Source organism: Saimiri boliviensis, chromosome 14, assembly GCF_048565385.1.
Source record: "Saimiri boliviensis isolate mSaiBol1 chromosome 14, mSaiBol1.pri, whole genome shotgun sequence".
Lineage (NCBI taxonomy): Eukaryota > Metazoa > Chordata > Mammalia > Primates > Cebidae > Saimiri > Saimiri boliviensis.
The window spans coordinates 65,853,462-65,870,193 of NC_133462.1; the positions used below are offsets into that span (position 1 = coordinate 65,853,462).

Genomic DNA, 16,732 nt, shown 5'->3' on the forward strand with positions numbered 1-16,732 from the left:
CTCAAATTCAGGTAGAAAAATAAAGAAGATACTCAGGGTGTATCTCTGCCCTTCATTCATCCTGTGGTCAGAGAAGTCTGTGTGAGCGATTCGGCCAATAGCAGCCCCCCAGATCCCCACACTGCAGACCAAAGTTCAGTTCCTGTGATTCCTTGTTCATTCAAGGTAGATCCTTAACCTCCCTCCTTGGCAGTTTCCATGTGACTGTTCATTCTTTTTATTACACTTCCTCCAGGGGGCCATTTCCACCATGTCATATCTGGTTGCTATCAGCATTTATAAGGGCTGGTGTGGCATTGGAGGATGTCAAGCCATCTGACATGGAAGTGTACTGCCACAAACTCCATGTAGGTAACAGGAGAGACCTGCTTTCCTATTGCCACTGTTTCTGATGATCCCTGCGGCTCTTTCGGTCTGGCTGACAAAAACCTTGGGGCTATTGGGTGGCTCATCACTTCTGCTCCTTCCCTAGCCTTTCCCTGGGTTTGCTTCCCCCAACCCCCACACCCCCTCACACATTAACATGACATTGCCTGGTGTGCACAGAACGAGAGCAAGCCTCTACCAGCTGAAACCTCTGATCCCAAACTCACTAGAGAGTTTGGCTTCGGGATTTTGGCAAGAAGGCCGATTGCCCATCAGGTCAGCATGAATAAAGATTTCTTTCTTCCTTTCTTTTTTAAAATCGAGCATCAACTGAAACTGCTCCCAAAGCTCTGTCTCTCAAGACATTTTAACCCCTTTCACCTAAGCACATTTTCTATTCTGAATGCATGGTATTTTGTTTTATTCTTTTCCTGTGAGATGAGCAAGAAATCTACTATATGTAAAATTTGAAAGCCAAATAAATTCTAAACCAGTCTTATCATTTTTAAAGTATGTTTATCCAGCTTTGTAGTAGGAACAAGCAGACTGTTTGAAGGCCACATACTTTTCAAACCCTGGTTGCAACACGTCTGCCCCGTTTTGAAACTGTCTTTATCTAGCCGAGAAAACGAAAATCTATTTGACAAAGTGGCACTCTGGCCAGTTTATCTTGCAATATGGCTTTAGCTCACTGAGTCTATTGATTTCCTTAAATTAATGTTTACAGAATGCTACTGAATTTTGCTCAACAGAACATTGTTCTTTCGAAGCTTTATAAAAAAAAAAAAAAAAAAAAAGATACTGTTACTGCCATGTGTTCCTTTGCTTAGACCAAGGAAACACAGTTTTTAGGTGTTTTTTTTTTAAGACAGCCTTGAACTATAGCCACTTCCTACAAGCATTTACTCTTCACATATTTAAATAGGAAAACATGCAGCTAGAAAGTGGGTCCAAACTGCATGAATCTAATCCTCTGTGGCTCCTGAAAGGTGAATGCCACCTGGAGCACCGGAGGGAGAGATAATTTAGGGCTAAGTACAGATGTTGCTGAAGAACCTTCCTCTGCCTCATTTGGGGTGACGCAGCCTGCACCTGAAAGCAACTTCACAGCCAGTGCTCCCGGGTCCTACTAGTCTTTCCAAACACCAGCATCCTAATAAAATTCAAACACCATTTAGCCATTGGGCACTCTAAATATAACATCTTGCCCTTTGACCACGGTGTTCAGTGTTCAATACACAAAAGCTAATCTCTAAAGATGATTTTAAAACTGACCTTCCCAGGGAAGTACACATATCCATTCAGCTACGAACAGTGCAGAAAACAGGATTTTGACTCATAATTGCGAAATGGCCAAAATAAAACGTAGGGAACACAAAGCAACTTTTCTCAACTGGTTGACTCAGCCAACAAACTCACCCAAGCGAACCTCCTCAGAGAACCTCTCAAAACGGTGCTTGGCAGACATTTATTAATCACAGTGAAATGCCTCCCAGGAATTAGGGCTCCTCTTTAAAGGTTCAAACTTGTAAAACACCTTACATTTGGATGATATTTTACACTTCCCGAAGTGCATTCATGTTTGATTTCCCATTTGATCCTTCTCTGGAATGAGAAGGCACTGGAATAGAATCTCAGGATTCACCGTGTGTAGCATCCTGCACGATTCCTTCTCTTCTGGAGGGCCTGTTAGTCCCTGGCTGTACACACAGGATAAATGCACGCATGACTGCAAAGGGAGACCCTTAGTAACTGCATCTTGTGACCATATTTTGTAGCTCCATGATTCCTCTTTTTTGCCTCTGGCAGGAGAGTTTAGTGTGAGTGAGACAGTGAAGAGGAGCAGCAATAACGTAACTGTTCTTGCCTTTTCATCTGATAATCTCTATGAGGAGTTACTAAAGCATCTGAGTTTATCCATTTAAGTCCAATCTGTCTGCAGTATAAGTCCCCGGCTTGTGCCACTGCTGTCAGGAGATAGGTCTCTCCTTGATCAATATTTACTTAACAAACAGCAGGGATGGGAGAGTTTGTTTAGAGGAATCATGTGCAGACTAGGGTGAATGAATGCTCGGGAAAGTACTTCAATTGTTTGTCTCCTTCCCTAAGATCTTTGTGTGCATGTGTGTGCACACACACGTGTGCAGATGTCCTTTCTCTAACTTCTCCAAAGACACTTTGAAGTCATCTAGAAAAATACCTCACTATGTATGATTATACGTATCATCATACCATTAAAGAGCTCATGACGGAGATTCAAGTTTTCAAACCCAGCAAAGTTTGATGCTTCTTTTGTGCTCTTGTATAGGTTAACCATTTGGAAAGACTCTTAGGATAAACTAAACGAACAAGCATCTTCCTTTGACCCCTTCCAGATGAGTGGAAGGGAAGAAAACACAGATAACAATAAAAGCAGTTTGACAAGGCAACTCTAACCATGTATTTTTGATGGCATTACCTATATATTTTTAAAGGCCCAAAAGGACAAAAAGTAACTCTCTCCACATTTTCAGAGCTGCTTACCGAGTTGTCAGCATTAGATACATTTAAGTCTACATACGAATTGGTTTTTAAGTTTATATATTTAAGTCTATATATGAATCCCATGCTGTGAAAGTTTAGAGAGCACTGTTCTTTCAAGTTCTCTGAAACAATTGTTTGAAGGATCAAGTCAGCGCCTTCAATGCACTTGACTTGGAGGCATCTGGGGCTAGATGGAGGGGTTTTGTTTCTGGGTGTGGGGAGGAGCTGGGGGGTGGCTGGGGGAGTTATTTATTTATTTGATTTTGTGAATTGGAGTTGTAAAAGCCATCTGAAATATTCATGCAGAATAGTCTGAGAAGCCCGTTGCTGTTTTATTTACTGCACAGTAGAACAGCCACAGCGGATTAGTTCTACAATACCCGTAACAAAAGCCCAACAGCTGATGCATGTGATGTTAGGAGGTGACAAAACAGTTAAAGTATGCTGCTGGCTACAGGCAAGCAGTCAGCAGATGCAGACAAAAGGGTTTGTGACAAGAATAACTCTCTCTCCAAGGCGAGCAGTGAAGAGTATCCAAAATACCAGTACCCTTTTCTCCTTGACATTGTCTTCTTACAGTCAGCATTTTATTGCCCTTTTATAGTATTTAAAAAAATGGAGGAGGAAGAAGGAAAACCCACATACAAACTAATTCACCAAAATACTAGGCAGGATTTTACATTCGTTAGCCATCCTGCCAGTACACATGCGACCCTTTCCATTTCTCCATCATAGCAAGTTTGAAAAAAAAAAAAATTAGCTTGAAAGACCAACTGTGAAGATGATTTCCCTTGATAAGTTTGTAATCTATTGATAGGCTTGATAGGCCACTGGAGTCTTTGGTTATGGCTTGGGGGGTGGGTAGCTAGGGAAAGAAGTCAATGCCTGGTTTGTTTTCTGTCCATTTCAGTGAAGATCATTTCAGTGATGAAATGAGGCCAGAGGGCCAGTTTTTAAAGGGGACTGAGGATGGAGGAGTGTCCGTGGAGAACTAAGCAAGGGGCAAGGTTTAGGTCCCCCGCAAGAGGCTGATGAATGAGCTTACGGACAGTTCAGAGGTGTGAAAAATCAGCTTCTCTGTCTCCAGAAAATAGGAGAGGCTGTCTTCTTTTTAACCTTTGTAATTCCCCTTCTATTCTCTGTGACATTCATTCAGCTGCCAAGAGCGTTTGGCAAGGTTTGGGCCAGCGAGCACACTTCCAGTGACCGCTAACCTTGGTATGTCCTGACACTTATGATGAGTATCTGCAGGACACAGAAGGCAGGCAGCCTGCTATGTCAGGCTTTTATTATGTACTGCAGAGGCTAGGGACAGTCAGTTTAATAAAACAAATCATCCTTGAAGGTAAAGCAACTGGGAAGAGGAGGAGGAAGACGGGGGAAAAAATGTCTTTGCCACTCATTCTGATGGAAAAAAAAAAAAAAGAACAGCAAAACAACCACCCAACTAACACACAATGTGTACGTGTGTGTCTGTGTGTGTGCATGTGTGTGTGCGTGCATGCAACCCAGCTGTGGACTGGGCAGACTTGAAAACCTCTTCTCATATTCTGCATTTCATGGAAGCCCACAAGGCCCTTGTTTGCTCTGAGGAGATTCAAGCACAAACTGTGATGAAATTGGTAGAGGCTGATATCCAGCCCCCTTCAAATGTATGCATATCTTCAAGTACCTCATTACTTTATATTCTCCCCCACATATCAAGGCAAGACCATCTGAGATGAGGTTCCTATACTGGGATGCCTTTTTATCAAAACAAAGTTTCCACTCTCCTCTCCTGAGGAACGCTGGGCAAAGCAGCTCCCACAATAGCCTCAGAGTTCCAGCCAAAGACTTTGGAAGCCTTTTGTTTTTTCCCTGTGGCATGTCCAAAGGCACGGCCTTCTCCCCTCCTCCTCCCAACCACCCCCCTCCCCACTAGCAGCCTGCATTGTCTTGCATTCCAGTGACTTGATTGACTGTTACCACCTGATGCTGAGGAGATACTCTAGTGTTCATTCTGCAGATTGTTGGGTTCTATTAAAAGAAACCTAGATAAGGGATTACTTGTCACTAAGGGATTTTCTGCAGATGTTTATTGGTGATTGGAAAGCCATTAGATGTGAAGAGGTGCAGAAAAATATGGGCAACATCATTCTGATAAAGCTGATCTCTAAAATGCTCCCACAAAACATCAGAAAGTCCCCCTATTCTTCTGTTCAATTGAGCTGGGAGTTTTCAAGCAGAGGCAAGGGTCTCTTTTTCCATGGGTGATGTTTCTACCTGTTGATGAAATTCACTGGCACCCTCTCAGAAGATGCAGAAGATCAGTTGCTACCCAAATGTGTACCTCTGGGAGCCACCAAAGACATGAGCTGCTCCGGTAGTTTAGTATCTCATTATAACTGTTTTTGTGTGTGAGAGACAGAGTCTCGTTCTGTCGCCCAGGCTGGAGTGCTGTGGCACAATCTTGGCCTCAGCCTCTTGGGTTCAAGCAATTCTCCTGCCTCAGCCTCCCGAGTAGCTGGGATTAGAGGTGCATGCCACCATGTCAGGCTAATTTTTTGTATTTTTAGTACAGACGAGGTTTCATGGTGTTAGCCAGGATGGTCTCAATCTCCTGACCTCACGATCTGCCCGCCTTGGCCTCCCAAAGTGCTGGGATTACAGGTGTGAGCCACTGCGCCCGGACTACTTTCTTTCATCTAGTCCAGTCCATTGCATGAGTATTGCCTCAAAGTAAACACTATATTATCTAATCATTTCATTTGTTCACAAGGAATTCATTCCTTCCCAAACATAAACCAATAACCAAAGTTTCCTCCTGGGCCTCTTTTATACCTTTCCCATTTACTTTGAAGTTACTAGCTTCTCTGTGGTTTCTCAAGATTACAGAGGCACAGCTTTTCAAGGTTTTGGTGCCTCATATAAATAGTAGAAATTCCTGAAAAAGCATTAAAATCCTTCAGTTACACTTCCCTCCCTCCCTTGGTGCTGATGTTCTAGATGTACCTCTTCTTCCTCCTCTGACAATTTTGGACAATGCCGGCTCTTCCCCTGTCCCTGGCTCCCCAGACCTCCTGTGCAGTTCTCGGTATGGGCAGGGCTTCTGGCCTTCTCTGGCTTCTCTGGGGCAGCTGCTCACACCTTTACCCCTCAAAGCTCTCTGTCACAGCATGCTGCATCCCTGAGTGCTCAAGGAATGTAGATTTTCACTGAGGCTGTGTTGTCGATGGCCGGTGAAACCACCCTTTTTGAAATGTTTATTTTAATAAATGCCTATGATTGGCCAGGCACAGTGGCTCACACCTGTAATCTCAGCACTTTGGAAGGCCAAGACAGGCAGATCACCTGCAGTCGGGAGTTCGACACCAGCTGGCCAACATGGTGAAACCCTGTCTCTACTAAAAATACAACAATCTGCCAGGCATGGTGGCAGGTGCCTGTAGTCCCAGCTCAGGAGGCTGTGGCAGGAGAATTGCTTGAACCAAGAGGAAGAGGTTCCAGTAGCTGAGATTGTGCCACTGCACTTCAGCCTAGGTGACAGAGTGAAACTCCATCTCAAAGTAAATAAACAAACAAACAAACACATGCCTATGATTATGTTTCTGTAGCATTTGGCTAACAACTCCCAAGGAGTGAGAGTGGGCAGCTACACTGCCTCACTGTTCTCCAACCACATTCCCTCACTCAGTAATGCTCATTTGATAAAATGTAGAGGATTATCTTTGAGGGTGGAGTTGACTGGACTAAAAAAATTGCTTCATACATTTTTATTTGGATAAGGTGAGTGGGAGAGCTAAGCTCTCCTCCAACAAATACTCATATATACAGGAAATTGGGGAGGAAATCACTCAAAGGTCTATGGAAAATCCACATGAATTTTCAGCAGATAATGGCCGTCGGGGTGTATGGTTTTGCACATTCATGGCAGACAAGGCAGCACTTTGAAGGATGTTCCAGGCAACATTGGGAACTGTGTCCTAAGAAAGTGGGCTACTGTGAAAGTCTCTGGGAGGGTCTGCTCAAATAATTACATTTTTAAGACTGGCACCAAATGAAGTCCCTTTCATTTTTTCTGTGGAGTTACTACTTTTTTTTTATAAAGGACAATTGACTTGCCACTGGGAGCAATGAACTTCTTTTTCTAATTTTAATTGTGAAAAACAGGGATGTTGGGTGATGATTCTGGCTTTCTTTACCAGTTACTACTATTATTAAAAAGTACATTGCACCAAAGGTGGGGAGAAAGAGATGAAACATGTTCAATATTACAATACCTCCTTTTTACTTTGGTAAGTGGCATATCTGAACTTGGATGAAAAGTCTTTCATCTCTTGTATATGTGTAGATAAATATGGCTACATGTACACCTCTGGTACATTTATGTCCTCGTATGTCTACCCTTAATGTAAAAATGAAAGTTTACTGATGTATAAGTACCCCCACTAAAAGAATTATACTGTCAGTGTGTACTTGGAAAATTATTAGTTCATGGATAATTCTGTGATTCCATTATGTTGGTGTGGGGATAGATAGACCATGCTTTACTATGAGTAGCTTACAAAGAATACAAAATAAGTCCATCAGTGGCTACTGCTTTCCTTAGTCAAGAGATCAGATTATTAAATAAGTAATTAAGAGAACACACACACATACACACACAAAACACACATACATATTAATTGCTGTGGAAGAAAAGCCTTAACAAATTGGGATTCTAAAATGAATATTTGGGGAAAGTTTATTTTGGACGATAAGGACCTTGAGCAGTTTCCTTACCCTCTCTGAGCCTCAGCTTTCCATTGTGTAATTGGGATAATAACACCTCACAGAGAGATTGGGAGAACTGAATGACATAATTCACATTCAGTACATAAAACAGTGCCTGGCAAGTAGTAAATACTCAGTAAATGTTAGGTTGTATTATTAATATCAGCTGAATAAATCACTCTCTATTAGAGCAATTCTAATCTCAAGGTTAAGTAGTTTCTGATGTAATATTTTAGGATTAGTTTTGTGGCTTCATGTTAACATCATTACTCCTTTGTGTACATAGAGTACTTTATATTTCAGATTAATACACAACTTAGTATCTGAGTCAACAATCCTCCGATACAAACACATAACTGACATTTTAGAAGATTTTCTTCATTTAAAGCATGGGTTTAATTTATAAAGGAGCCCAACAATTTGTTATTCTATTTTGAGAACAGATTTTGTTTTCATACTGGCAATCCAAACGAAACAGGATTCAAATTCTGAAAAATTAATTGAAGACTCTCTTCTGGATAGCATCTACTTAATAAAGTGAGGAATCCCAAAAGTTACATCCCATATTCCTAACCTAATATTCACAATGAAATCCTAGTTTTTCAGTAGGTCTGTGTGGATCTTTCACACACTCTTCTTAAAACAAAGCTGTCAACCCCTCGTCACAATGCTGCTATATATAATGACTTTACATAAGACAATAGAGGCCAAACATTTTTAGAAAATGCAGGTGCCATATAAGCCCCTTTCTGCAAGAATGAACTTAGCTCAGTTTCCTTGGAATAACTATAGACTTGAAACTGAAAACTTTATTAATGCCATTGTCTCCTTGTATCAGCAGGTTCCAGAGAGATTCCTGGAAGTTGCTCAGATCACATTACGGGAGTTTTTCAATGCCATTATCGCAGGCAAAGATGTTGATCCTTCCTGGAAGAAGGCCATATACAAGGTCATCTGCAAGCTGGATAGTGAAGTCCCTGAGATTTTCAAATCCCCGAACTGCCTACAAGAGCTGCTTCATGAGTAGAAATTTCAACAACTCTTTTTGAATGTATGAAGAGTAGCAGTCCCCTTTGGATGTCCAAGTTATATGTGTCTAGATTTTAATTTCATATATATGTGTATGGGAGGCATGGATATATTATGAAATCAGCTGGTAATTCCTCCTCATCATTTTTCTCTCATTTTCTTTTGTTTTCCATTGCAAGGGGATGGTTCTTTTCCTTCCGCTTTTAGTTTACTTTTGCCCAAGGCCCTTAACATTTGGACAGTTAAAATAGGGTTAATTTTCAGGGAAAAAGAATGTTGGCGTGTATAAAGTCTATATTAGCAAGGAAGGGAATTTGTTAACGATGCATCCACTTGATGGATGGCTTATTGCAAATGGCGGTTGGCCGAGGAAAACCCATGACACAGCACAGCTCTACAGACAGTGATGTGTCTCGTTTTCACTGCTAAGGTCTGAAAAGTCAATGAAACCATTTCATACATTTAAGTATTTTGTTTGGTTTTTAACTCAATCAGTAGCTTTTCCTTACAGGTTTAAAAATATGCCAGTGACAGATGAGCAGCTCACTTTTCCAAAGTACCCCAAAAGGCCAAATTAAAAAAGAAAAACAATCACTAACTATCAAGCCTTTTCTAAGAGAAGTGGCAAACCCTGAAAGCAGTATCCGTTTCCAAGGAAGGCAAAGCAATTTTGCAAAAAACCAGCTCTCTCAAGATGAGACTAGAAATTCCTATCTGGTCTTCTAGCCACCTCTCTAAACTTTGAATTGGTTCTTCTTCGTAAGTGAGCTTATATCATTCTTTATAAAGAAAAACCCTGTAACTTGTTATCATTTCTTCAGATACTAAAAGGGACTAAGTTTCAAATTTACACTGCTCAACTTTGTTTATATGCTGAAACTGATTATTTCTGTTTACTTAACACTTTTTTCCACTAAAATACTATTTTCTGAATACTTTTCTCTAGTAAGGAATAAAGGAAATCCCAACTTGACCATGAAATTCTTGCCTACACTAGAAGTTTGTTGACAGCTGTGAGCTGGCTTGATCTTCATCTCCTGAGAGGAACACGTGTATTTTCACATAGAATTCCACACTATCCTGATGGGTATTCAAAGTGGTGACAGTCTAACTCAGTGTTTCTTCATTTTAGATATAACATTTTAAAGTAATTGATAATGCCACTTCCAATTCAGAAGCTAATATTGACCAAAATGTGAGAAGAGTGTATAGCATAGGAATATTTGGGGTTAACCCAAAAGACACAATTCCAGCACACATAAGAAAGCTAGCTGCTATTTTATGCTTTCTTCCATGGTTTTCCTCTTTTTCCTTTTTTCCCCTGCTTTTCAATGACGTACCGTATCCCATACTTGCATTGAAAAAAATCATATGGCATTCACACTTTTTTTCTTAGGTGGGTTTTTGTGTGCAGATGCAGTAAGAATTCATTGTTCATCCTAAAACTGTTTTCCAGACCCCTCCTTTCCCTTAGGTAATTTGATATACACCTCCTAAAATGAAACAGTAACAAATCTGGTATTTGGAAATATAGAACATAAATGCCATTTTTAATTCAATTTTAATAAAAATTACATTTGACTTTGGAGAATATAAGTTTTGACCCATGTGACTGACTAGCTGACCCAATCGCTGTAATTTAACATCATTTATAAATTCTGCTGATGGACAGGAATGTATGAACTCAATTATTGTCAGCACAAAGCCTTAAAACCTGCTGACTTTAAATTAAATGGTGCAGTCCTATGATGCCCTGCACATCATCCCCGAGACTAACAGGGCCTCGCAGTGTGGACAGAGAGTGCAGCTGCATGGGCTGGGGGACCAGCCGCTTCACTCTGCACCCGCAGCCTCAGACATCTCTCAGCTCACACTCTCCTAATGCACAGAGTCATTAGATCCAATTTGTTACTTTTCGAACTTGCTTAAAAAAAAAAAAAAAAAAAAAAAAAAGAAGAAGAAGTTTGGATAATCATGACATTGGAATAAAGAGGGAAAAAATTCAATCGGCACAAAATAGGGAAGCAATCCTAACTTGTAGCCACGCTTTTTTGACTGGCTTCATTTAAGAGAGTATGGCATTCCATGTTCATGTCAGTATTCCACTGGGTTTTTGCTGTTCCGTGTAATTCATATTAACATTGTGTTGCCATTTGCAAGGTAAAAGGCAAAGCTGTAGTGTATTCACCTATGCAGACAGATTGCTAGGTATCTTTTTGATCTGGGGCAAGTTCAATATTGATTCCAGACTTATTTGGATTTTTTGGTATTGTTTTCCCCTCTCTTTCTAATTTAAATAGACAAATTAAGCAAAAGTGTGTGTTCACAACCAAATGTTGATGCCCTTATCTACTGATAATATCCTCTCAATGTTCACTGAGGCATAGAAATTATTTCAGACTAGAAATTACAGCATGAGGATAAACTCACCTCTTTGTTCTGAAAATAGAACTTTATCACTATGCTTTCCGGTAGTTTTCCCTTTCACAATCAAAATCTTGTGCCTCCCAAGTGCATTGGAAAATGACAAAAGCCTGTCTCTCCAAATTCCGGTTTAACAGTTTGGTGTTTTTTTTAAATCACCATTTTTCAAATCTTAGCTCAACTCTCACCAAGTGAAAATTGGCTACTTCGGAGAAAGTTAACTTTCTCTGGTGGGACGGTCAAGAAGGATGAGGGACAGTTTACATAGGGAAAAAAAAAGTCTAAAGTCCATGTTGAACAACCACACTACCACTTATTTTCTGCTAACCCTAAATTATTTTTGCGTATATGCTTGAGGTTATAGTCTGTGCCTAGACCTAAAATGCACCAGCGGGGGGGATTTTTAAAAATCCTTCAAAATACCAGTTTTTTCCCAACAAGTACAATTGTTCTTGTGCCTTCTGTGGCTTTCGATTTCATCTTTTTGACTTTATTTCCAATTACTACAGCTGCAATAAACACTAGATTTTTTTTCTGGCTGTTTGACATAACGTTGATAGCTATGCATATTTTGTGTCTTTTTAAAACAAAGCGGGAGAATACGTTTTTGAAGAAGAGAATTTTTAGAACAGTTTGATACCGCAAATTATTTTTTCCTCAATTGTTTGAGCAGCATTCAAGTTTTGAAAATTCTTGTAGAAGCCAATTTTTTGTAACTGTGGTGCAAATCTTGTGTTTTCTTAGCCTAATGAAAAGTAGTATAGAAGCAATATTTCATACCATGTGCTATATATGTGTGTGCAGATGTGTGAACATAAAAACACATACACACATATACACACATGTAAAAATATACATATATATATATGCGTGTGAAGTGGAAAGCTTACCTTTTCCTATCTAGATTTAAGAACCTATTTTAGACATTTGTTATGTTTTGTGAAAAGAATGTTCTATTTGCAACAAAACATTTAATTCTTACTGTATCTCTGGCTGTTTAATGAGAACGTTTCACATTAAATGGTAAAACACGTGGAAGATGTTAGAATGTAGTAATTATTTAAGTAAACGTTCACCCACATATTCCTGAAGTTTGCTTTGTGCCTCCGAGTATTATTTAATTAAAGTGTTTTATGTTTGCAGAATCTTTGTTACTGTACTAGGGGTGTGGGTGAATATCATTTAAAAATTTTTAAAACAACAAAAAAAGCAAAACAGAAACACTAAAGCAAGAGGGGAACTTTTATAAAGCAATGTAAATATTTAACCTCATGGCTGTCATGATGTAAGACATGAGATTTTAATAAATAACTACATTCTCACGACATCTGTCAAATTTACTAGGAACACTACAGTGACTGTATAGACAGTTGAAAGCATTTTTGAAAATCCTGCTCTCTCCTTTTAAAAGTTAACAATCTCTTATCAGATGTCAAAGGGTAATGCAGTTTCTGTGAATTTATGAAATTTCTTTTTCTATGTACATGAAGACATTTAGTAACAACCCCTTCCCGTGTGCGCGCGCACACATACACACACACACATTGTCATAAAGCTAAAGATTTGGGGGCTTTAAAAAATAGAATGTCCTCCAGAAACAATCATAAATTTATGAAAGAAAGAGTGGTTTACAGACTCCCCTGAAAGAAGCAGTGTATATGTGAAGACAGTGCAAAAATCTCTTTGCCATGTGTATTATAGCGTATTCATTGGTGTGAATAGTACAAATGTTTCCTTCTGGTACAAACTCTGTGTTTGCAAATTACAAAAAGCATTGTTTTCAAAAAGCTCCCCTTAAAAAATGTAACTGGTTTATATGAGTAAGCAGTTACTGTATTGCACTTAAATGTTATGTTGAAGGAAATGCAGTTTTGTTTTCTGTAGATCTGTTGGTTGTAAACCATCTATAAAACTAAAGCTAAAATGCTCATATTCAGAGCTGGGATCAAAACTGGTATTTAACCTTTGCATCTTCTTATAATTATACTTCTAAGAATATAACAGAATGTGGAAGTGTCTGGACTTTGAGTCTTTTCAACTGAGCCTTCTCTCAAATCTGACACCCCCCTCAAAATGCACAAACATCAGCAGAAAAGGCAAACAAGCCTACCTTCTTTTGTGAAGATGTATTCATTCTGTATTTTTTTTTAATATTCAATTCCTCCACAAAGAGGGAGAGAACATTTTAAAATTGTATAGTACCACTTCGAATTGAAAACTAAGAAAAAATGTATTTGGGATTGGTCTCAGTGCTACCCAGAAGAATCAAAGGTCGTGGCTTCCCTCAATATTGTCCCAGCCATTTCTCATATGTATATAGTATAAACCGTGACAAAACACTGCCTTTATATTATTTAGCAATATGTTGTAAATAGCATTATTAAGCTCTTTTTTGTAATAAAGACCCTTTGATTTGAATATAGTACAATAACTGAACTGATAAAGTCAATTTTTGATTGTTTGGTTTTTTTTTTTTTTTAGCTAGAGGCAATTTCAATTGTGGATTTTTGTTGTTGTCTATTGTTCTGAAGACTTTACATAATTTATTGGTTTAATTTATCCTAATTTATTTGATGAAGGTGTACAATTTTGTATTACCAAGGATGTACTGTAATATTAATTGATATGATAAACAAAATGAGACTCCCTGTCCATATTAAAAAGAAAATAAAAAAGGTGCAGTAGACAATTGATTTTAAAGGAAAAGTAAAAAAAATTAGTTTGGCAGCTACTAAATTTTAAAACAGGAAAAAAAAAATTGTTGTGGGGAGGGTGGGAAAGGGGTTTTACTTTGTGTGTTTTAAGCTTTTGTATACTCTCCAAACTTTTACCTTTTGCTTTGTACCACTTAAAGGATACAGTAGTCCAATTGCCTTGTGTGCCTTCCATCTCCTCTTAAACTGAATGTATGTGCAGTATATATGCAAGCTTGTGCAAAATAAAATATACATTACAAGCTCAGTGCCGTTTGATTTTCTTAAAGAAATCTGTGGCTTTTAATTCTTGGATCTGTATCCAGTTGTGGGACAGTAGGGTACTTGTGCCTGTAATATCAAGTATGGAGATTTTCTTTCACTGCCATTCTTAATTCTGTTAGCTTAATGTGCAGCTCCTAGAAACAACCTTTTTACTTTAGATGCTTGGAGTAATTGCTTGAATTTCTCTCTCAGTAACATCTTCTTTCAGGTTTAACTTTATTTAGCCCTCAAACTTAAAAAAAAAAAAAAAAAGTTTTAGCTCAAAGTAACATTTTACTCTTAATTCAACAATTATTAATGTCGAATGATTCTAAGAACAAGGAAAGAGGTTCCCAAAAGTCACAGAATGGCAAATATATTACTTAAAATATGGGGATTCGGGGCCTGTACTGTTCTTACCTTGGATGAACTCAGAATTAAGTACTAATGTAAATTTTCAACATCTTTCTAAAATGTTTCTCTTGAGATGGCTGGCAGCATGTTCCGTACTAAGATCAGTGGTCGTATGGCTATTGAAAATTTCTTTTATCTATTTCACTTTGTTTTAAAATCATGTCTCCTTTATTCTTAAATTAGGAACAAGAGGAACTAGCAGAAATCGTCTGCCATTTGAGATTGACCATTATCAACCATTAATTGCAGCTGCACCTTGCATGCACGTGCTGTTGCAGACTGAGTCTGCATCATCTCTCAGGTTTCCTCTTTTGCTTTCACCTACATGATGAAAACTATATTTTGACCCTGTTGACACAAGGGTGGCTGGAGTCGATGCAATATTAAAACTTCATTAAAGGATAATAGCATCTTTCTACTTTCAGCTCTTTTTCCTATCAATGGCACATTTTTAAATTCTAGTCTTCTTAACCAAATTGTGCAAAAGAGCATACCCAAGTCCCTCTATGGCAAAATATTTATTTCCTGATTGGAGAGAAAAAATTCCCTCCTTCCACCATCTCTTCTTGGAAGAGAAAAGGCATTTGCAGGAATGCAGTGACTCTTCCATCTTCTGATACTTAATTATCTCCTTTATACCAGATTGCATAATTTCCATAGCCACCAAATCACTAAGAAGTTACAGCAGGTAGAAATGTTTTCTGGTAGGAGGTTCATTAAAAGCGTAGCCTCAAGCCCTTATTTTTGTGACTCTAAATTATGCGGTGTCATTGATCTAGAATAAAAGGCACCACCTTCAACACCTGATCTGAGCCATGATCACAGACCCTGTTCCACACGCATCTCAGTGTGGCCAGTGCCCACTTTGGAGTTGAACATATAAGCTTCCCAAGCTCATAACAAAGAAAAGACTGGTTTTATTCATTTTTTTCTCCATTAAAGTCATTTTAAATAATTAACAAATTTTTCTCTGAAAGCAAGGCTACAAATCAGCGCATATTTACAATTAATTAGTTAACACATGTGGAGGTGAGATACAGATGCTCCTGAGTAAAAGTCATAGAAACACATCAAATGTTTGTCACGTACTGCCAAATTCTGAAGTCTATGAACATTCCTGAATTTTAAAAGGCATACAATACAAGAGAAGGGTGTACAAAGGAAAATAGCAGATACAATTTCAGAAAATAATGGGTATAATAACTAAGCAAAGTTATGAAAGATTACTGAAGAAATAAATGGTGCTGTACTCCCTCACCAAAGATATAACATTTTGGTGGAGGGAGGTTTTACATTGGGATAAAAAGCTAAAAAGTAGCTTTTGAAACTAAAGAAGTCATCGAGAGAGTTCCTTTGGGTCTTAGGAGACCTGTCTCTAATCCATTCAATTCTAAACCTTTTTACACAGCCTATCCAGGGAAAGCTAAGCAAGTCACTTAATGGTTGAGTGTTCCAGGAGAACTGAAATAATTACAAGAGCTAAAGGGGATTGCTAGAGTCAGTGTGGTCACCATGTTGACTTTCACCAAAGGATTCTTACCTGCCAAGAAAATGGTGTGTTACAATGTTTTTGCTTCTTGTGAGAAGGCAATTTAAGTGACAAAGGCAAAATTCTGAAGACAGCCAAGTGTGACTCTAGATCCTTCTCTCTCTGTTCATGATTGGTTCTCTCTTGGGTAAGTGTCCCTGCTTCTTGTCAAGCAGCTGGTGTTCTTGGGTTGCCCCCAGCCCTCCCTCTGTTCACAGCAACAGGCCATCTACTAAAGTTAGCATTAAGATATCATTGACTTTATATGTTTCTCTTACCAATCATAAATAGATTTGCAGTTTGCAGGAATACATTTTTACTGCTTCTCTACAGGTCTGATGTCATCTGAAAGCGAGTGATTATGGACCAGAGGCCTTCCTATTTGAATGGTATCGCTCTTGGCTGCACCTTGCTAAATGGCAGTATGGTCTGTCAAGACACTTCTGTCTCCCAGGCCTCCTTCCCCTCCGTCTCCAGGACTGCCTTCCTTCCCATGGTCATAGAGTCCTTCTATAACCCTCCAAAACTCATTCATAAGAACTCACAGGAGAAGTTACACTTCTCCACTAGAGAAGTTTGTTTTTCTGGTTCCAAAAACAAATTATTATCACTGAAGATATTTCAGAGATAACCTAACTCAGTGACTTGTATTCCCTAGATCTCTAGACAAATGTGGTTATTATCGTTGGGGCCACTAGATTAGGACCTCAACAAAAGGAGCTTCATCTTTATGCTGAGG

At 38.9% G+C, this 16,732-nt stretch overlaps 1 protein-coding gene across 7 annotated transcripts in view; it reads left to right on the top strand.

Moving 5' to 3' along the window:
• PROX1 (prospero homeobox 1) overlaps positions 1 to 14,055 on the top strand; it is a 57,129-nt gene extending 43,074 nt beyond the window's left edge. For 4 of the 7 annotated variants that reach the window (XM_074385184.1, XM_074385181.1, XM_074385183.1 and 1 more), the window contains exon 5: positions 8,480 to 10,642. In XM_074385184.1, the coding sequence (XP_074241285.1) occupies positions 8,480 to 8,668 (189 nt within the window). In that variant the 3' untranslated portion in view covers positions 8,669 to 10,642. Of the gene's footprint in view, positions 1 to 235; positions 348 to 8,479 lie in introns of all 7 variants that reach the window. The other 3 variants (XM_074385187.1, XM_010340948.3, XM_074385185.1) reach the window with 3 other exon arrangements.
• Positions 14,056 to 16,732: the final 2,677 nt, after the last annotated feature.